Source organism: Myiozetetes cayanensis, unplaced genomic scaffold, assembly GCF_022539395.1.
Source record: "Myiozetetes cayanensis isolate MyiCay16 unplaced genomic scaffold, myiCay2020 scf17, whole genome shotgun sequence".
In the NCBI taxonomy this organism is placed as follows: Eukaryota; Metazoa; Chordata; class Aves; order Passeriformes; family Tyrannidae; genus Myiozetetes; species Myiozetetes cayanensis.
This window is the reverse complement of record NW_026087378.1, coordinates 10718324-10739476: the sequence shown is the minus strand read 5'-3', so window position 1 is coordinate 10739476 and position 21153 is coordinate 10718324. Positions and strand designations below refer to the sequence as shown.

Below are 21153 nucleotides of genomic sequence, written 5' to 3'. Positions count from 1 at the left end.
AGCAGTGAGGATCCAACTACATCACCATTTTCAGCAGTGACACACAGTGGGACCTGCAGCTAACAACAGCCTACTGATCTGGATATCCGTGATGCTCAACATGCTGCCCTGTTCCAATTCCATCTCTCTCCTCTTTGTCCATCAGCTGCAGAAGCCATGTAACCCCAGGGAACTGGCTGGAAATAATAAATAAATAAACAGCCATGATGTAAAGCCTCTTGCATTTGAGATGTACCTGCACAGCACTCACAGGCCCTGGCTATGGAGACTTGGGGCCCGAGCAGTGGCAAAAGCCACAGCCCTCTCCCATCCATCAGCAGCCTCTTCTGTCCAACACTGCCCTGGAACTAATTACCCATGCCCAAAGCCCAGCTTTCTCCAGAGAAAGCCAGCACAAGTGCTACACCCCAACAGCCTGGCAGGGCTGGCACCACCATGGGACCCAGTGGCACCATAAAAGACAGCACATGAAACCAAAAGCAGACGTGCTGTCCTTGCCCACGCTGCATCTTGGCTGTGGGAGCAGCCACATAAAAATCAGACAAAGTCCCCAGACACTGTGCTGCAGGAAGCAGGGTCTAAGCACAGTGGTGAAAATTCAAATATTTTAATGTACTTTTTTTGAAACAAGCAAATGAAGCTTCAGAACAAGCCCCATCACGTTTTGCTTTACAGAAAGATGTCTGCAGATCTACTGCACAAAAGCAGCTGACACACAAATAAATCTAAAATTCTCCAACCACATGTACACACAGACCTTACTCAGCAGCAGGCTCCATGTGGGATGCAGTCACTCCTGGCCAAGCACTACAGTTGGAGCACAGAAGGAAAAGCTTCATGTCTTATCAAAGCAGGATGAAGTGGGACCCTTCTCACAGCTTAAGACACTGCACTAAGGGCCTTGAAAGCCCCAAATCTCCCCTAGGGCAGCTGCAGCTGCACAGTGCCCTCCCCTGCAGCTGTCAGCAACACAGCCCAGCCTGTGGGGCCACTGAGGGGGCCGTCACCTGGCTAAATTGGGCAACTGCTGACCTGTCACTCCATGTCATGCCTGCACTGCCCAGGGGCTGCTCGCCTGACCCAGCACTTGTCTCACTAAGGACGTGCAGGATTAGAAGTGATGCTTCAAAAAAAAGTTTTGCTTCAAAAAAAGGTTTTGTTTTCTTGTCTTTTTTTTTTAAAGCCAGAAGTCAGGAAGAAGGAGGGAGGAAAACTCCGTGTAAGGCAAAGCCATGGGTTTGCCCATGGCAACAACATCTGATGAGCTTGCTTTTCAGCTCTTATTCAGCCCTAGTTTAACACCTCATTAGATTAGCACATCATTAGTTACCTAACAGAGAAGAGTCTCTGGTTACATTTGAACAGTCCATAATGTTCACACTAAGGACATCAAAATGGGCTTGCAAAGGGTTGGGTTTTGTTTTTCCAGAAGTTTATTTCAAAAGTGTGCCAATGGGATACACAGACAGCACTGTAATTCTGGTACCCCTGACTCACAGACAGCCCCCCCTGTCTGTCCCCCACCCACCCCCAACACTTAAAGAAGACCTGGGACATACCAACAATCCGATTAGCTAGCGGAGACACGGAGCTCAGCTTGCCCCGTGGCTGCAAGCAGGGGAATAAGGCGTCTCTAGCTCACCCACAGCTCAACATATGGTGCTACCATGGTAACTAGAAAATAACATTTACTTCAAGGATGAGGGTGGCAGGACGTGCTAGGGGCTGCTGTGCTTTCCTGCGTGGGCACCCATCCTCTGGGGGTCCTGGGAGGGGTAGTGGATGGGGCCTGGGGCTCTCATGAAGGGAGGAGGGGGCCCCATGGCGTGGAACATGTGTGGTCCGAAACCTGCAGGAATAAAGTTGGCAGCTTCAGGCAAGGCGGCAGAAAACCCGATGCGTATGTTCCGCTGCTTCAAAGCGCCGACACAACAGCTGGCTCACAGCTGTGCCTCGCAAATGTGCTCATCTCCCATCTCCCCAGAAACTCCTTCCCTCTTTTCTGGGGGCAATCCCTACCCAGCACACACCCTTATTCACAGATAAAAGCCGGTGGGGTAACCGGGCAGATGTCTGTAACGCCCATCTAAATGTTTTCTGTTCAACCATGCAGCAGAGAAAATATACCCCAAAGAGTCTGACGTTCCATTAAAAAAAAAAAAAAAAAAAAAAGCATCTCTGGATAGATATATACAGAGAGCCAAAACCAGGCTGGCATTCAACCAGCTGCAAAATTACCTTTTGAAGTTGGGGTTAATGTGGCATTTACACAGCCAGCAAAAGCACTGAGTAGGTCTCAGTACCAGTAACAGGGATCCCGACGTGCCTGGGAATTTGCAAGTGAATACCCACCACAACAGGCAGCTCAGTTTAATTAAACTGTGCTGACAGCTCCGTTTAGATCATCAGTTGACACTGTGTGATCAGGGATGAGGAAAATCAGCTCAGGGCATGCATCAGTTGCAGCATGGCCAGGCAAGGAGGAACAGACCATCTAACACCAAGTTCCACACTCCCACTAGAGGGGGAAGCACAAGTACCTGGAGGTGGCGGTGGAGCGATGCCAGGAGGAGGTGGCAGGGCAATGTTCACCACGGCTGAGGGGCCACTTGGAGGTAGGTTGAAGTAATTTGCAGAAGCCTCCTCTTCTGCAGCTGGAGGAGGGGGAAGAGCTATAGAAAAAGTACAGAGTGATTATGGAAAATCTCATGCAAGACAAGCAGAAGTATCTCCTTTGGAGTGGGGGCACAATCCACGCTTTCACAAGGGCAAACTGCTGCTACCATCGCACCTTTGAACCATGAGAGCAGGACTGCCCTGAAATTCCAGTCACCAATTTTCTTCACCCAAAACCAGCTTTGCTTTTTCCATCATACAATGCTCAGTGGATTGGGAAAACATTAAAAGCATGGGTCGCCAGCATCTCAGACCTAAGTACCTTGAATTCAGCTTTAACTTCTCACTCATCACATAAAGAACTCTCTTTTCATCCAGGATTTGCTTCTAAACAAAGCTCATCTCCCATCCCAGATGGATCTGCTGCAAAGCTACTGTAACTGCTCTGGGCTCACCACTGTCTCTACCATCCTGAACTGTCACTGCTCCCAAAAATTAAACACCAGCCCAGCTCACTAAGTGTTTCAGAAATTAAAACAACTCCCTTACCACCAGGAAGTCCTGGAACTGGCTCCAACTTTATCCCGGATTCTGTAGTACCTTCCTTGTCCTTTTCTTTTCCTCTTGCTGCCTGGGACCTGAAAAACAGACAAAAGTTTGAGAACAAGGATGAGAAAAAGCAGGATAAGGAAATATTTGTAATACAGTAGTTTCACCTTATCTAATGCAGACCCATTGTTTCAGGCCAAAGACGAAAAACTTGCAGCACCAGAGACAGGCGGTACAAAGTGTGCAAACAGGAGACAGACTAGGAGCAAAACTACAGAAACCCATCTATAGCCCTCAGCCAGGAAATCCCTTACACTATTTGTGTCATCTCCAACCCAGATCCCACTGCAGAAACAAAGCCAAACTGTATACCAACTATTTACCAGTAGAGTATCTACTCCAGCATAATATCCAACCCTCCTTATCAAGACTACGTAAACTGAGAGCAGAACCTACTGAGAGCCAGAATCCTCCAGGCTTCCTCCCCCCACACTCACCTTCCCCACTTGACATTGAGCCTGCGACCGTTGACAATGAGCTTGTTGAAGGATTTCTCAGCAGCCACCTCTGCAGCCTGGCGGGTGGCGAACTGGATGAAAGCACACTGCTGCCTCTGCACCACCGTTATCGTCCGGATCTCCCCAAACTGGTAGAAGTGATTTCTGGGGAGGGGAAAAAAAATGAAAATCATGATGATATCCCACTCATCATAGTCACAGGGTACAGAGCAGAACAGGTGGAATAGGTATGCTTTCTCTTCTCCATTCCCACTTCAAACTGATCATTATAAATCAACAATTGATCAATTAATCATTATTGCCTCTGAGCAACTATGGAGCAATAAAAGCTCTGCAGCAGCTTCTCTTAGCAGCTAGCTAGAGGCTACAGGACTTCCCTGTTAAAAGGGTTACACAGTATGCCCAACAGCTCAGGATGATTCATCTTTAAGGAAATAAATTTTAAATCAAAGCATCTGAAATGTGCCTGTTTATCTGTTCTCCAACAAGCTGGCACTCCTCTGCACTTGCCCACCAACCAGTTCCCCATTAAGGAAAACTGAAAACATGGTTTATTTTTGTTCCTTGCAAGAGAGATTTCCTCACTGGAAGATGAGTAGATACCAAAGCGTCAAACAAAGGGGCAAGGGCAATATGAATTCACCAACACACCTGAGATCTGATTCAGAAATGGTATCTCCAAGCCCTCCAACATACAGTGTAGTAATGGTCTTGTCTTCGGGGGGGTCTAGACGGGGCATGGTTGATGCTCGTTTCAGCAGTTTATCAGCCACGGGATCATTAATTCCATAGTAACGATCTTTGATGTTCTGGTCAGCCAGAGGGTCGTCTGGATCTGTAGGTTTCTCGTGTCTAAGGTTCAGCAAGCAAAGCATTTTATACCACCAGTGACAACTGCATGGATTAAAATGGTTGTAGCTGCCACCTTCCCTTCTCCAGCCCTCAGGTCACTTATATCCTTAGCCCTGTCCACATAAACAGGCCAGAATGGAACAAAAAGCCCTGAGAACTTGAACTGCAGCCAGGATTGCCTCAAGTTCTGAATGAATGGCACTTCTGACAGCTCAACATTCGAGCCCCACAAAACACAAGAGCTGGATTTCAAATGGCCTCTTGTTCAAACACAAAGATCTCTGGTTGAGGGGACTGACGCCACGAAGGGGAAAAATGAACTGCACAAGAGGAGAGCTGCAGCCGCTGCTTTGGCAAACCCTGCAGCCAATGGTTCACTAACGAACGTGCCACCACAGAGCTTCACTTGCTGGCGCTGGAAGCAAGTTTCACCCTGAGCCCAAGCAGTGTTGTGCCTCCTGCCCACTGCAGGATCTCCTGTTCTTTGAACCCCAAGGGAGCTGTGGTGAACAGCCTAACTGTTTAAGATGTATCTGTACCTGTAGGGACACTCTTCCCCTCTCTTGCACTCTCCTTTCACCCAGAAGGAGCAGATGTGAGGACGGTTGCGTTTGTAGTACGGAGTGGTTCGGGCCAGCTTCAGCAGCATGTCGCTGGTAGAAGTAGCTTTTCCTAGTGCACCAACAGGTCTAGTGCCGTCAGAATTGGCTATCTAAGCAGCAGGTAAAACACAAACAATTATGTACATACCAGCACCGAACACTAATGCACAGAATCAGAGCAAGCAAAAGGTTTTAAGAGAAGCTGGGTCATTGCTCCCCTTTCCTCCCCATCCACAGTCACGCCAAGAGCATGACTGTAACTATCTTACCTCTCGCTCCATGTTCTGGGTGTAGTACTCTTTGTTGACGTCGGATTTGGGCATTTCGTCCTTAAGGGAGAGTCCTGCATCTCGGACTTGGATAGGCAAACCTAGAATGCAACAAACGAACAAATAAAAAAAATCCATATGAAGCACAAGCTGAAAGAGCAGAAACAGTTATTTCTGCAACCTGCAGCAGTGGCCAGAGGTAACTCCTCTGCTGCAAGACTCGTTCCTCTCCAAGACCGCCCAGTGCCAAATACACACACAAATTTAAAGACAATTCACCCATTTTACATTTCAGAGGCGAGCTCCTTCTCTTGGTTTACGTTTTTGGGTACTCACCATATTCCAGGTCAAGCAGGCAGGTCTGGCAGACGTTCTTCAGCTTGCTGCACGTCTGGCACACTTCGGTCTTCTTGAAGCGCATCCGCACCCCGGGGCACCAGCGGAACACGGTGAAAGGCCTGGCACAAATCTGGGACACAGAAAGGTGACCCTTGTTTCGCTCTCCACAGTGACTGCTCTGCTTCTTGCAGGGAAACTTAAAACTCCAAACTCGTCTAATCTCTTTAAACCGTAAGTACAACTTCTCCGTCTTAGTGCTAAGACACAGAGCTCAGGTTTCTATGTGGTTCTCAGTTTTCTACTTGGTGCTTTGTTTAGACGGGAAAAAGTTTTAGGGAAGTCTTTTTTCTTTTTTTTTTTTATTATTTTTTATTTATTACAATAGCCTGAGCACAGATCTACTCAAAGGACACAGAAATTCTCCTTCATTCCAGGAGATGTCAGTGTAGAGCTACCAGAGATGAATTACATGAGGCACCAGCACAGCAGCAACCCAGGGAGAGGTTATGAGACCTTTGGTCCAGAAAAAGACTACTGCTCTCTCTTATCTCATGGAATGATGCATCTGCTTCTGCTGCATGTACACCCCAAGTCTGTGGATACAATCTCAATCGGTACAGATTTCAACACATTCCTTCTCTCTACTTTGATTCCTTTGAAATCTCCTTTGATTTCCCTCAGTCCAGGCAACACTGACTATTTCTTCCTCTCCCAGAAATAAATGTGGCTTATTTCTTAAATAATTGACACAAATCACCACGTTGCCAGGAGTAACATATGCAGAGCTAACCCTGAACTCCAGGTATTTATGAGCTTCTGAGTAAAAACAAAAAACCTGCACAAGAAAATATGAGATCATTTAAAATGCTGAAATACCTTCAAATATAGTACAACAGTATTCACAAACCCTCATTCTGATGAACATGAAGACTTAGACAGACTTAGGATTTGCTCAATAATTTTACTGCTTTAAGACCAACTGACTGTGCTTAACAAAACACAGTAGACTGACCTAAAAACTTATGTAGTTACATAAACATTTTAAGTTGTTAACCCAGATAAGCACTTTTCTGAAGCTGACAGGTTTTTAATCACTGAAATGTATTATTCCTAGATCTGCATCAATTTAGACATTCTTTCTTCAAACGACATACCTTGCATTCTTTTCCGTATTTTTCTTTGGTCTGAAATGTAATAAAAAGCAATAAAGGAAAATATGAAATATCAATTCAACAGAAAACACTGATGTTATAACACAGTGGGTTTTTTCATAATTATGCTGCATTTAGACTCACCCACCCCCATGTTTTGGGCTTACAACTTGGAAGGTCAACAGGAGAAAAAAGTAAATCCTAGAATACTCTAAATCCACTTCTGGTTTAGAAACATTCATTGAAAACAGAGTATTGTAAGTCCCACCCCTGCACTGATGAAAGACAGGAATGAAAAGGACTGATAAGAGCTATTTTTCAGGAAAGATGATGTTATATGAAATACATCTGTGAAAACAGGCTGGTTTTGAAAAATCACCTATACCAGCATCAAGGCTGTGTTTCATAAAAGCACCCCAATCTCTCTCAGCAAAGTTGGTGGCACAGAAATGTGAAGGGGATCGTGTCAGTGCAGGTCACACACAACTGGGCTGAGCAGAGGAAAGCAACATAACAGGGACTGACTCACCCTGCACAGAGGAAACCCAGGAAAACAAACAGGGATTTAAATTACCTAGCCAAGTCAGCTTTAACTTAACTTTAGTAGTGCATGTTCGTCATATTTTAGGAATTGTGTTACTTAGTGTTTCAGCAGCTCACAGCATTAAAGCTTCACGTTCTACTGTTTCCTGCACTCCAGACTCTGGACTGTGTCATCTTAATCTCCTTTTTAGTTCACCTGCTCTTAAATCACGCCCCTAAGCATGACACCACACACCAACAGTGGCTGGAACCAAGCCCTGTTGTGCAGAACCAGCTGCTCAGGTGTGTGTGTGTGTCCACCTCAGCACCCCCTCCAGCACCCAGCCCCATTTCAGTCCCCAAACCCCACAGTTTTAGGGTCCAGCACAGGGGGAAGGGCTGCAGGGTCCAACAGGCACGCACCATCCGAATGTAGGGGTTTTCTCCAAGACATGTCTGGCACAGGATAGGAAAGTCCTGAGTGGAGCAAGAACAAAATCGGGAATTTGTAACAAACTCTGTCATCACAACAGCGTTCCAGTCACACTCTGAAAAATGCTACTGAGTTAAACTCATCAGAATGACAGAAAGACGCAAAAAGATTCAGAGAGCTGCAAGCCACAGGCCAGGCTCAAATTGTTAAAGAATCGGGATCTGCTGGCTGTTGCAGCTTGACGTAAAACTCAGAGCACGCAAACAAAAAAAGCGTATTCTTGAGATCTGACCCCTCCTCGGACTCGAAGAGGCGACACCGCCCCGTTATCCGCCAGCAGGGACTGAGAGGAGAGGCCTCGGCTCCAGGGAGCACGCGAGGGGCCCGGCTCAGCCCCCGCAGCCGCCGGGACGGCTCCGCCTCACACCGACCCCGGGGAGCAGCCCGGGCCCGCTGCCGCTCGGAGGGCCCCGCCGCCCAGGGCCGGCCCCGCCGCCTCCTCCCCGCGCTCCCCTCGCCTGGCGGCCTCATGGCAGCGCAGGGCCCCCCCGGCCGCGCTCCGGCCGCCCGTCCCGGCTGTCCCGGCCGTCCCCGCTCACCGCGTCCTCCCAGTTCTGCCGGTTGTAGGTGTTGGAGCCCAGCGAGGTGGACATGGCGCCCGCCCCGCCGGCCGGGCCCCGCCGGAAGTGACGCCACTGCCGGGCGAGACCACCCGCACCGGGGGAGAGAACGGGCGGGACCATCGGGAAAACACGGCGGGGGGGGTGTGTGTGTGCGTGTGTTCGCTTTTGTTGTTTTGTTTAAATAATTAAATTATAAAGAACCAGCGGCAAAGGATCCGAGAGCCACGTTGTGTTTTATTGAAGGTCACTACACGACGTCAAGCATAAGGCAACAGGCGCCTTGCCGGGGAGCGGGGACAGGGACGCACCGAGACACCTTTCCTACAGCACCTACGGGGAAGGGGGGGAACAACGGGCCGAGCTCATCGGGCCGCTCCAACAGCGCGACTCAGTGCACTCTGTGTGTGTTGGGAGAGGGGCGCAGGTGGCACTGGCCTGCAGCAAACCCCAGGCCAGCACCACGGGGACAGTGGCCACCAGCCCCGGGCACAGCTCAAGCCCCTGGCCAGCCGCCAGCTCGGCTTGTCCGCAGTCGGGTCGCAAATGTAGCGGCTGTTTTGGCTACTGGACAGGAGAAGGTGCGGCCAGAGGTGCGGTGCTTTGTTATCTGGGCAGGTGAAGCCGCAGCAGGCACTAGCACTATACATTAACTACTAACTACAAGTCTCAAACTCATGCTGTACACCTGCGTGTAACCTACGCGAAGTTGTAAACGTGATGCCTCGCCGCTTTGAGACCCGCCCGGGATCGGGGCTGTGAGGTGGGAGCCCCTCCCGCACACCACGGCAGGTTTCTTGCGCTCAGGGAGACGTTTTGGGTGCTGCAGCACCACCCGTGGGGAGCAGGCAGCCTCATCCTGCCCTCCCACGCAGAGGATCCGCAGATCCGGGCTGGCAGAGCCACGGCATGAGCATCTGGAGTGACACAGCCATGGCTGGCTGGCGCTCAAGCCTTTCCCAGCAGAGCAGCACATCAAAGCCCATCAGATACGTTTAACTAAGGTCAATAACTGAAGTGGGAATGCTCTGCAGGAAGAGCCATCTCACCTGCCTGCATCAGCCACGCAGTGTCCTGGATACACAGCTCTTAACCACCCATTTCAGCTTGGGCTGCAGCCAAATTACACCCCAGGTAAGTGACCTTGTGGTACAGTGTGTGTAGTTAACAAACAAAGACCTTCCACCTTTACACCTCCCCCGCACCCACCCTAACTAGAAAAACACAGAGCATGAACCCAAAAACCACCTTTGTGGGCTTACCCCTACCAGAACTAATCTTAACTCTCCAGGTTTCACACCCTGGTGACTGTGATCCCTAACAACACACTTATGGAGCTGAAGACTGCCGGGCAGCCTCTCCAGAGCATTCCTGCCTCACTCAAGAGGAGCAGCAGCACCTGAATTCCCAGCTTGCAGTGCATCCTGCTGCCACATCCACCCGAGGCCCAGCAGGCCGACGGCAGGCTCGGTTGCCAGTCAAATCCATGAACACTACAGTACACTATGTTTAAAGTTTAAAGGCAAACTCATCAACTCCTTTGTGAAAACAGATCTGCCACCTCAGCTAAGCAAGCTACATATGCCAGAGGGGTAGGGCTGTACATCCCAGTCCCCCATAGTTGAGGTATCCTACGAGGAAGCAGAAAACCAAAAGAAAACGCTGTGCTGCTGCCAGTAACTTGCCAACACTGCAGCAGGCACGGCCACCTCTTAAAATGTTGGTTTGGGAAGGGCATAGTTCTGGGTGAAAGAGAATTTGTTCACTACTGAGCATGGAACATCAGGAAAAAACAATATGGGTTCCTTTATGTGGATAAATCCAAATTCAGCCAGAATTATCTGTTGATAGAGCCAAACTCAGCGCAAACCTGGAGAAAGCAAGACCTTTCTCTGTGCTCTGACACGTGCTGCAAGTTAAACTAGCTTGTGGCAGTGAGGGGAAGCAGAGTGGTGGTTAGTGGGCACTACGACAAGGGGAGAGAGAACAAACCATCCCAAACCACGGCACCCTCAGCCCCCTCCTCGCGGCCGGCCGGGGCCCATGGCACACCCACACATCACAAAGGAGCTCTGGCAGAACCTTCCAGCAGGTGCTTTCTCAGTGTGCCAGTCCGTCCCGTGCCAGCCGTCGGGGAGCAAGCGCTGGGAGCCTCTTACGGGAGCACGGGGCCCAGGCTGAGCTCCACGTGGTGGGTGAGCCAGATGACCTCCGAGGGGTGGTCGCCCTCCTCGTTGGGCCGGATGGGAGCTGTGAGGTTTCTGAACTCGTGCTTCATCTTGAAGCTCACGGTCACCTCGCCCTCTTCTTTCTGTGGGGTGACCTTGATGAAAACTCCCACCTTATTGGCTTTTCTGAAGGCAATAACACTGTGGGGCAGAACACAGAGGAACACTGGGTCAGCCAAGTTCTCAAACCATTGTTCGGAGGAACAATGCTCTGAGAGGGAACCAGAACACACTGAAGACAAAGAGGAGTTACTCCAAGTGCCAAGTTTTTAAGAAGGGAGAGGATCCCCACAGGACAGACAACACTCACTCAGGGTCATCCTGGAAGTCTTGAGGCTCTGCCAGCTCATCATATTCTGCCGCAGCGTCTTTGCCAGCCAGAATAAGCTCCTTGGGAGGAACAGACACCTGAAACAGAGCAGGGAGAGAAAGAAGCCTTTCAGCACTGATCACCAGCTACACTGCAGGCAGGAGAGGCCCCTCCCCTTCTGAGGGCTGCTTAACTACAGTTTAACAGAAAAGTGATTCATCCTCAGCTTTCCTCTGCTCCAGGACCACTTTATTACCACCCTGCCATTGAAATCATTAATTTCTCCCTTGGGTTCTGGATCTCAGTGAACAGACACAATTTCAAAATACTTTATGAGCTGCTGTTTACATTGGTGACAGTCATTTTAGTTTCAAGGAAGGAAATGCAACACGCTCAGCAGGGGTTGAAGGACATATGAAAAGTGTAGCCTGTGGAAGGAAGGACAAATGGGAGTAGTAAGCCTTGGAAGAGGCTTGGGCTCACACAGCAGGAGGGTACAGTACCTTGGCAGTGCTGTTGATGTTGTCAGGGTCTCCCTCCTCACACTCCAGCAGTGTGACATGTGTGATGTTCTCCACAGGATTGGTCAGAGTCAGAAGGACTTGGCTCTCCTGGGGAGATTCAGGAATCACAATTCAAGAAGCAATAGTGCTAAAATTCATTGTTATTGTTAGCACCTCCATCTTCCATGACCGATCAACGCCTTCAAACACTGCATCATATCCTCTCAAGGGATGGATAGCAACCAGCCCCAGTCTGTAAGAAAGGCACCAATGCCATGCAACACTCTTCCTTAATGTAAGAAATATGTATTTTTGGAATCTAGCCAAGATCTCAACTCCACACCTTTTATTCTTCAGATATTGGCAAGTGCTTGTGAGGCCAGGTGTCACTCTGCACAGTAATCTACTGCTGCAGAGTGACAAGTACATGCAGTGTTCCTCTGACCACTCGCCTAACCCTGCACCCTCCAAAATGGAGTGGAACCCTTAGGAAACAACCATCACACCATGTCATCTTCCAAAAAGATCCCACATTCACAGCTCCCAGCTGTGTGTCCCCCTAAGACATTTCTGGAAAAGCTACTGACCTTCATGTAGCGCAGGTTGGGAATAGACATGATTCTCACTTCAGGGATGTAGTTACTACAAAAATAACAAAGCAAAGGACCATAAGGGACTGTGTTGCTATCTATAACTGCTACTGTGTGGGGCAGGCACAGCATGCAGTGATTCTATCAAACTGCTGAAATCTTTAGTAGATCAGCAAGCCAACCTTTCACAGATAAGCTAACTATATCTTAAAAGGTGATTACACCATCCTAAGAGATGACACAATCCTACAAGAGGTCAAAGCAAGAGTACTGAAAAAAAATTAAACCAAACAGAAGGCATTAACTAAGCATGAACAGGCAGCTGTTGTCCCTAGTCCCCATATCTTACTTACACAGCAACCAGCTGGATCTTGAATTTGATAGACGTTGGGTTGAATTCTGGTTTGCTCAGGTTATGTTCACATTTCTAGAGACAAAGATATTTTAGTGAGCACCAGAAGACAGTGTGCAGTCACACATTTGAGGAATCAGAGCCACAAGCACTGTCCACCATCCACATTATTACTGCCTCCAGCACAGCACATGTAAAATCTACCTCAGGTGCATGGAGCCATCACTGTGCTCACTTACTGATACTCCAGAAATGTCATATCCTGCCATATCCTGCACTACCAACCGGTGCAATCTCGGAAACACAAGACTTGGAATTTGTCTTAAAAACACCTGGACACTGGTTGCAGCAGGAAGAAGGCACAAATACCTGTAAGCCCTCAGACCTATGCTCCAGAATCCAATAAAAAAACCAAATAGCTGGAACTCGTGATCTCCTCATAGGCTACTCTTCAAATACAGGATCGCTCAATTGCTTATTTCTGAGAAAATATTCTGCATTTGCAAAGCATTCTGCATCTTAAATACTTACAAGAATATTGCTCTATTACTTTGGGAACTAGATAAATATCCCTGTATTACTGAGAAATCAAATCATGTATTAAAACCCTATAGGAAGTCAACAGCAGAACTTGGATTTAACTCTTGCCTGTCTTCACTCCCCAGCTCTCTGCTTTTATTCTCTGAAATACCCTCTTTCTGCTTCCGCTCTATGGACATCTTCTGTATTCTGCACTGCCTCTCCTTAATATTTTCTTTGCTGACTTTTGTCTTTAGTAAAAGCAGAATTTTTTTATTTCTGACTGAACTGGCAGCCTTCTCCAACTCCTTGGTTAGGCAGAGCACTGGCACAAACCCATCTTTGTATCTTTTTGTCCCCCTTTCACAATCTTTACCGCACCAGAGATGTGACAGCCTCCCTCCCCTCCTAGCGCTGTTACCAGTAATTTGGCTGAGAACATTCAACAACCAGAACCATCTGCGCAGTTTCTTTTTTTGTTTTCTAAAAAAGAGAAACACACAGCCCGTTTCCCACCACCCGAGTTGAGAGAGCCTGGAAAAGGCAGGTTTTTGCCGTGAGCTCCGTACCCGGCAGCGCAGCGAGCGTTTGATCAGGAGGTGCTTGTGACGTGGGTAGAGCTGGGAAGCGCAGATGGGCTGGAAGTCAGGCTGCAGCAGGCGCTGACGCAGAGTCGTCACTGGGAGCACCATGGAAAGCAAGACAAAGAAATGTCTCAGAGGCTGAAACTGGAGCTAAGTTAGACTCTACACGTGCACCTTGCGCTGTGTGCAGACGTGCCACCATCTCTAAGAAATTTAATTTCACCTGCAAACATGTAATTCAGAAGCCACTCTCAAGTGCCACTGTTTCTAGCAATGAATAGAAAAGGCAAGAGCTGCATAAAGGGTTGCCCTGACTGGGCACAGTAACGTGAGAGCAACATCAGTGCCAGCCCAGGAGAAACAAGGGACTCTGACCTCTCTTCAAAGCTGAGCTGGGATGGAAACAGAGTTTTGTAGTCATCTAGAACACAGTTCTTTCCCCTGCGAGGGCAAATGAGTTTCACAGCTTTGTTACCCCCACAGCTGGGTGCTGCATGAGTACAATACACAGCTTAGCAAGAGGTTTGTGTAACTCAGACTCACACATAAAATTACTGACAACATAGTTCCCAAGGCAAGGAGCTCTCAGCAGCCAAATCTCCTATGGGTTTCTCCCAAAAAACAGGCTCCTCAGTGTTCCCAGTGCCTAAGAGGCATTGAGCCACCTGGCAGCCTTTCCCTCACCATGGAAGTTGTCTTCTTCACCAGCATTAAACCCTCACAGTAAGGACAGTCTCATGGCAAAAGGAGACCAAGATAATCTACTCCTTCCCATAAACCTTTCATTAATTAATTGCTATTGGCAGACTCTGTTGGCCTGCAGAACTACCCAGAACATCTGTCCTACTCGGAGCCACCTCAGCTGGAAGCCCACATTGCTCCTGTACCTGCTGGTTTATCTTGTTTACTCCAAGTTTCACTGATCAATTTACAGTATTTGTGGATTAAATCATGAGTCAGATAAACAACTGGCAAGCGTACACAAGCTGCTCCAAGCTGATGTCAAAGCAATGCGCAATTGTTACTCAACAGCCCAGTTTTGGTTCCAGCTCCCCAGCAGCTCAGTTATTTCCTTATTTCCTGCTATTATTTGAAAAAGGATGTCAGCTCTTTTCTCCATCCAAAGGTTGATGTTTCACACACACAGAAATTATGGTCAGCAAGAAAATAAAACAACCCTTCAGAGGCCTGAAGCATCTGGCTCTGAGCTTTCCACATACAACATGAGGCTGCATTCAAAATTACCATTTAAAAAGTCACATATTTCCCACAGTTTCAATCCCAGCATAAAAATTACCATAAGCTTGGGTCATTAGGGACTTCACAGACTGGTTTGTAGGCACTGCCCATGTTATAAAATGTAAGGGCAAAAAGTGACAGTATACTAAGGTGTTACCTTCTGTCAGATTGATTGGTCTTGTATAGTAATCCTCAGGAAGAGGCTCCACTTCTTCCACTGCATCAGCTGGCTCGATCTTGATCTCCTTCTGGTCTTCTCCTTCTTTCAGGCTGAAGCAAAATAAGGGACAACCTGGTCATAAAATATGGCATGTGTGCTCTGAGTAACTGCATTCTAGCAGAGAAGGCAGCAAGAGTGAGATTGCAAGACAATAACTGCACAAGTGTGTGAGCAGTCACTTGTTCCTATCGAGAGAAATCAAAACATCTGGCGCTGCTGCACAGAGACGCACGAGGACCTGATGTCTCTCCAACGCTCGAAAGAAGAAATCTGCTCTCACTGCTCCTGCTAATATGTCCACCATCTTTCTAAAGGTGCTGTACTGCTCTCTTGCCTACACCTCCAATCCTCCCCAAAAGGTAACCCCAACCCTGAGACTCACGAGAGTCCAGCGAGGGCACTGATGGGCGCTCCGGGCCTCTGGCGCTGAAGCCTGGTTCCAAGGCCATATTTGTCCTACAAGGAAAGAAGGAACTGTCAGCTTCAGGTCTGCTTCCTACCAGGACAAAAACCCTGCTGCAAACTCATCCTCTGAGCTGCATGACAAGCATGGGGGGATAAGCAAAGGAAAGCAAAAAGGAAAAGGTGTTCACTGCTTCCCAAGATACTTTCTTGTGCTTAAACTGTTATCAAGGAGAAAATAATTCCCACTGCACTGCAGACAGGGAAAGATGGATGTGTGTGGCTACTGCTTATAAAGCTTTTGCTCCTTACTTACATCACCAGCCTGCACTACTGACACATTTTCCCTGATCTTCTCTTCAGAGCAACTCCATGACAAGTAGTGTAGAACGAGAACTCAGCTGCCAAAAGAACTGGGTTGATGTGGCTATGCATCCATCTGAAATGCTCTGTAGCACTACTAGAAGCAGCTGGAAGGTTCAAACTCCCACAAGTCTCATTACCTACACGTCCCTCAGAAGGAGTAGCTGAGCTACTTCTCAGCCTTCTACAGCAGAGCTGTACAGAGGGTGCTTGGAGGCAAGTATCTTCCTTGTGGGCAGGACTGAAAACCTGAATTCTCATGAAATGAGAAATGTGAGCATCAGCCTACTCTGGTGATTTTTCAAGGGTGAGATTATTCATGTTAGTGCCACTTGACTCAGCCAAGCTAGGTGAAGGACTGTTTTTCAGGTGTACATTACTTACCCAAAGACACTGCCCTGTTTCTAAACTAACAAAAAATCGTTCTGTTACAAATTTTACCCTGTTAACGAGTTAGCCTTCACCTGTGTTTGTTCTAGGCACACCCAAGCCAGAGGCCCTGAGGCAAGGTGTACAATCTGCTACTCCCCTTCAGTTGGTACCATGAGAGCTTTAACACCAGCAGAAACCGTGAAAAGACTTACCACTACGTGTATAGTGTGTTGCTGTGGAGAGCCCCCAAAATAGCAGCAGGTAGCAACGGAGACAAAAAATGCAGCCATAAGACACAAGCAAGGGCACAGAGCAAGCACAGTTCATCAAGAAGTAGCAAGCAAATGCAGTCACCCAGCTAAACAAAGTAAGCGTTTACCTGCCAGTTACAATAAACAAGTCGTTCAAGCCACAACCAGGTCTTAAGGTTAATATCAGTTGAGATTTCATGCAGAGGAAATGCCAGACAATGCTGATCTATCTGTCACTGAGTTGTGGAATGAACTGTCCTGAGAAAGGGCTGCCACTGGCATTGTGGCTGCAGTTGCACTGCATTTCACTGCTGGAGAACATATTCCTTGGTATGGCAAGTGTAAACCCTCCTGGCACTGTCAGAGGACTACCAGAGAGAGAGGGGCAATGGGTGTAAAACTACTCATCCCTAAAGAAGCCCTCATTTTCTTCATGTTGTCCTCAATTAAAAACAAGCTGGGCAGGCCTATTGTGCTCCCAACTATCTGATTTTCCACGCTGAGGCTGCTGCCCATCACTTTTGCTGCTCTGGGGGGACAGCACACCCAGCTCACCGAAAAGGCCATGGGCACATAGTTTCGGCGTCGCGCCAGCTTCTTCCGGTCCCGCTCGATCTTCTCCTTCTGAGCCAACTGCTGGTAGTACTCAACCAGTTTGTTAATCTGCGGGGATGGAAAGGAACAGGCACCCAGTGTAAGGGGTGGAGTATCAGGTCAGCTGCAGTGTTTGCTTGTGAACTAGCTGGGGTCGCTGCTACTTGTTTCACTGGGTTCCTACTACCTGCTGTATTGTGAAGGATACACTTAAAAGAAGCCTGTGTGTCTTAACGTGTCTTATCCCCACGCTCTGGGTGACAAACTGAGCCTCCCTTGGGAATGATGTGTGTTGGAGGGCAGTGTCCCAGTTCTCACTTTGCAATTCAGCAACTGAGACTTCATTCACGGATTTGCCATGACCAGACAGAGTAATGTCATGTGGCCAAACTGGATTAGTGGAGCAAACGGCATCTTTAGCATCTTTTCCCCCTCCCCGAGGCTGGTCACATTTAGGGTGGAGCCCTAGAGGGAAGGGTGTTAAAGGTGCATCTCTGTTTTCCAGATCCTAGACACACTCTTGATTGGAAAACAGCTTTTTTTCACATACATACTCAGCATATTCACCGGTGTTGTTTTAACAGCACTATTAGATGGGATGTTTTCAACTGAGTTTCTTCTCAAAAGGAGATTTTATACTGCGATATCCTCAGGGGAGCCTCTAAGAGGCCTTCCCTCCATTGAATTCAGTCAGGGTGGAGATTAGGAACTGGAACTGGTATCTGAAGGATTATATAGATGCAGAAAAAGTGATTGTGAGGGCCTGACACCTCTACCAGCTCCTTCTTGCTGATCCATCTCAGCTCAAGCACAGCCTTCCTGCTCACTCACCCTCTGCGTGTGAGGATTCTCCGGCTCCTGCCAACCACCGCTCGCTGCAGGAGGAAAGAGAAAGAACAAAGTCCACAGGAGATTTCCAGACTCCATCACACCCCACGTTCAAGTATCTCAGCGTTACTCATAAAATATGACATTCCCTATTTTTGCTACATTTACCACTGCAATTCTTCAAGTTCACGCCTGTACGAATATCCACCTCTTAAAGCTTTTCACAGGCAGTTTTGGGCTGAAGGAGCTTTGGCAGCTTTTATATTGTGTTTTTAAACAAGTGCTGTTTGAGAGACACTCAGGACAGCACCTAGGAGTCACTTTAGCAGCAGGTACATGAGTTTATGTGTGTGTCTCATTACTGGCTGCCACTGCCTCTGCATCTCCAGCTCCCAGTCTTCAGTCACATCAACACTGCAAGTCAGAGGATTGGCTTGGCCTACTCAGCCCTGTTTTTGGAGCCTGACAGATGTTTTCTGTTCATCTAACATACCAAAAATAGATGAAAGCTTTGTTCCAGTGCTACTGTGAAGAGAAAAACCAAGTACAAACACCTAACTAGCAACTCCAGAATAAGTCAAAGTGTACAAAAGTGATGGAAAATAAATGAGGTGTTTATGCTGTCAGACTGAGTGGCTTCAAAGGCTCTGAAAGCACACAAACAAGACCTCAGCTGGGGGGAGAACACACTGACTAAAAGAGCCCCTCTTTTGACAGTTCTCTCACTAGTCAGGTAACAAGAACGTGGAAGTGGGTCACACATCCCGCTAACTCAGCTCAACTCTTCAGAGGAGACTTCAGCAACAAACCATTTTCCTGTGAAATTTCCAACTGTGGCTCCAACCCTAGGCAGATACTAAACCTAGAGTACAGCCAGGAGCTAACGTGATTATCTGTTCACCTGCAAACTGGGCTCCTGCTGTATCTCAGTTCTCTGTCTCTGACTGCCCCTTACCTACAGACTTGTCTGCCATCCCCACATCCCGGGAAGTCCAGCGGCAGAACCCGCAGGCCAGGTAATAGGCCTTCTTCATGGTGGTCTTGGCCGGGTCGTCGGGGAGCGGGGCGGGGATGCTCGTGGCGCGGGTGGAGAGGGTGTGCATGCAGCAGGGGCAGTCGAAGCAGTTGGCACACCTGCAGACAACCATACAGTGCTCTGAGAAGGCTCCCAGGCTGAGGGGAAAGCTCTCAACAACCAGATCAACATTAAACCGACCGTTTCCTTGAGGGAAAAACGTCGCCAGAGCCATTGGGGGAACAGGAGGGGTTCAGAGTCAACTTAAGAATGACAACAGTGAGAAACACCGAGGGTTGATAAAAAAGCTCTTTGTATTCTGAGACAAGTCAGCACAAAAAAAAAAATCCATGAACAGCACCTGATAGATCATGGAAATGATTTATTCCCCAAAGCAGACTCAGTGGTAACAAGCACCAATGTAATTTTTGAAGAGTTTCAGACAGACACGTCAGGTGCTGACCAAGGAAGGAGCTGTTTAAAACAGGGAGCCTTGATGAAAATAAAAGCCAAAGGGACCTTACCTATTCTTTTTCAGCTTGGCTTCAGCTGAAGGCATGTTCTCCAGGCAGCTGGGGCAGTAGTGGGAGTCCACCTGAAGGAGAAGGCAAGCACATCACACGTGCTACCTGGCACACGTCTGTCCATACAGCACAGGCAACTGCCACACGATCCAGAAAGGATTTGTGTCTGGCAGTGGACAGGTGCAGCCAGGGGAGGCTTGAGGCATTTTATGGTATTCAAAATCTTAGCCTGTCTCAGCCTGATTTTGTTCTTTAACAACACGAATCAGGAGGTTTCTTAAATCAGAATGGATGAATTACTCCACCTTGTAAGTGACAAAAGGTCAGCCTTTAGCAGCTACCAGGATTTCATTCTTCAGCTTGAACCACAGGTTTTAACACGTTATTTTCTACTCGCACCTAAATTTATTCCGTCCTTGCAGTTGCACTGCTCAGATTTATGCACAATTCAGAACACTTTTTATCTGTCTACTGTCACATCGAATTTTGTCAATTAAAACAATAGCAGCAAGACTGGGGGCCCTTCTTGAAGAGGAATTCAAACTGATTGTTAAACATAGACATGCACAATGGCTACACCCCTCATACCACAGTAAATCCATCACGGATGCAGCCTGGTGACAAATCTACTGCTCAGAGGCCTCGATCTTTCCCTAAAGACTCCTGAGATCAGGGCTGCACAGTCATTCTTTCAAGGCTTTCCAAATCTATCTCAGCTTCTTAGCTCAACCAGGCTTCCACAAAATCAATTCTACCGGTTTGACTGTGCCGGTTTGTGAAGCCACAAAGCCCCCCAGCGGAAATCACACCGTAAAATAATGCGGAGGGGCGTGTGTATGGGGGGGGTCTCTGCTCCTCCCCGGCCGGGCCCCATGGGGATGTGTGTGGGAGGGAGGGTTTGACCCTGCCGGCCGGGCCCCACAGAGGGTCAGGGAGAGTCACCTTTGCCCCAGCCCGGCCCCACAGAGGGTCAGGGAGGTCCCCTTTGCCCCAGCCCGGCCCCACAGAGGTTTTTGAGGATCCCCGCTCCCCCTGACCGGGGCTGAGGGGGAAACACCTTCCTCACGAGAGGAACCGCCCCTGTGCGCTCGCCTCGGCCAATCACGGCCCGAGCTCCGCCGACGGACAGGCAGTACAGCCAATCCAAAGCGCAGCACCGCCCCAGCCACCACCCAGGGCCAATCGCCGCGCCCCGCGCAGCGCTGCGCCCACCCCCCCGGAGCGCCGCCGACTAATAGAAAGGCAGAACGCGAGTGAGCGGCAGGAGAGCCGCCCAATCGGTGCCCGCTCTGCGCGCACCGTCCCGCCCGGTGCCGCCCGGTGCGCGGGCGCGGCGCGGCCGGGCCGTCGTTACCTCGTGCGAGACGCACTCCAGCGACCGGAGCTCGCTGCAGTAGCGGCAGAAGTACAGCTGCGGCAGCGGCGCCCGCAGCTCCTTCTCGCCGCGCACCAGGTACAGCACCCGCTCCGACTGCAGCAGCGACGCCATCTTGGCAGCGGGCGGGCTCCGCCGCGCCGCGTGACGTCAGCGCGGCACCGCGTGACGTCAGCGCGCCTCCCTGTCGGCGGGCCCGGGCGGTGCCCGCCCCTCTCCCTCAGAACCGAGAGTTCCCTCCCATGTCCCATCCAACCCTTCCCCTGGCAGCGGGGAGCCGTTCCCGCTTTTCCCGTCCCTCCATCCCGTGTCCAAAGTACCTCTCCAGTTCTCTGGGGGCCCCTTTAGGTAGTGGGAGGGGCTCTGAGGTCTTTCCGCAGCCCTCTGTTCTCCGGGTGAAGCCCCTCGGCTCT

At 49.1% G+C, this 21153-nt stretch overlaps 2 protein-coding genes across 3 annotated transcripts; both read right to left on the bottom strand.

The window, feature by feature from the left end:
• Nucleotides 1-1413: 1413 nt before the first annotated feature.
• RBM22 (RNA binding motif protein 22) lies at nucleotides 1414-8567 on the bottom strand. The gene is made up of 11 exons (XM_050312104.1): nucleotides 8451-8567; nucleotides 7842-7895; nucleotides 6900-6929; nucleotides 5743-5875; nucleotides 5407-5507; nucleotides 5075-5247; nucleotides 4335-4535; nucleotides 3663-3827; nucleotides 3166-3254; nucleotides 2541-2672; nucleotides 1414-1849 (listed from the first exon to the last, which is right to left on the bottom strand). The coding sequence occupies exons 1-11, from the start codon at nucleotides 8502-8504 to the stop codon at nucleotides 1719-1721; spliced, it is 1263 nt and encodes a 420-aa protein (XP_050168061.1). The 5' UTR covers nucleotides 8505-8567; the 3' UTR covers nucleotides 1414-1718.
• Nucleotides 8568-8688: 121 nt separating this feature from the next.
• DCTN4 (dynactin subunit 4) lies at nucleotides 8689-20881 on the bottom strand. Of its 2 annotated transcripts, XM_050312092.1 has the most exons (14): nucleotides 20720-20870; nucleotides 19366-19436; nucleotides 18782-18960; nucleotides 17830-17873; nucleotides 16960-17067; nucleotides 16366-16386; nucleotides 15399-15472; nucleotides 14954-15066; nucleotides 13543-13652; nucleotides 12456-12529; nucleotides 12100-12154; nucleotides 11513-11620; nucleotides 11010-11107; nucleotides 8689-10840 (listed from the first exon to the last, which is right to left on the bottom strand). In XM_050312092.1, the coding sequence occupies exons 1-14, from the start codon at nucleotides 20852-20854 to the stop codon at nucleotides 10627-10629; spliced, it is 1404 nt and encodes a 467-aa protein (XP_050168049.1). In that variant the 5' UTR covers nucleotides 20855-20870; the 3' UTR covers nucleotides 8689-10626. The 2 variants fall into 2 exon arrangements, with proteins under 2 accessions (XP_050168049.1, XP_050168050.1); XM_050312093.1 differs by lacking the exon at nucleotides 16366-16386 and having other exon boundaries at nucleotides 20720-20881.
• Between the last annotated feature and the right edge of the window lie 272 nt (nucleotides 20882-21153).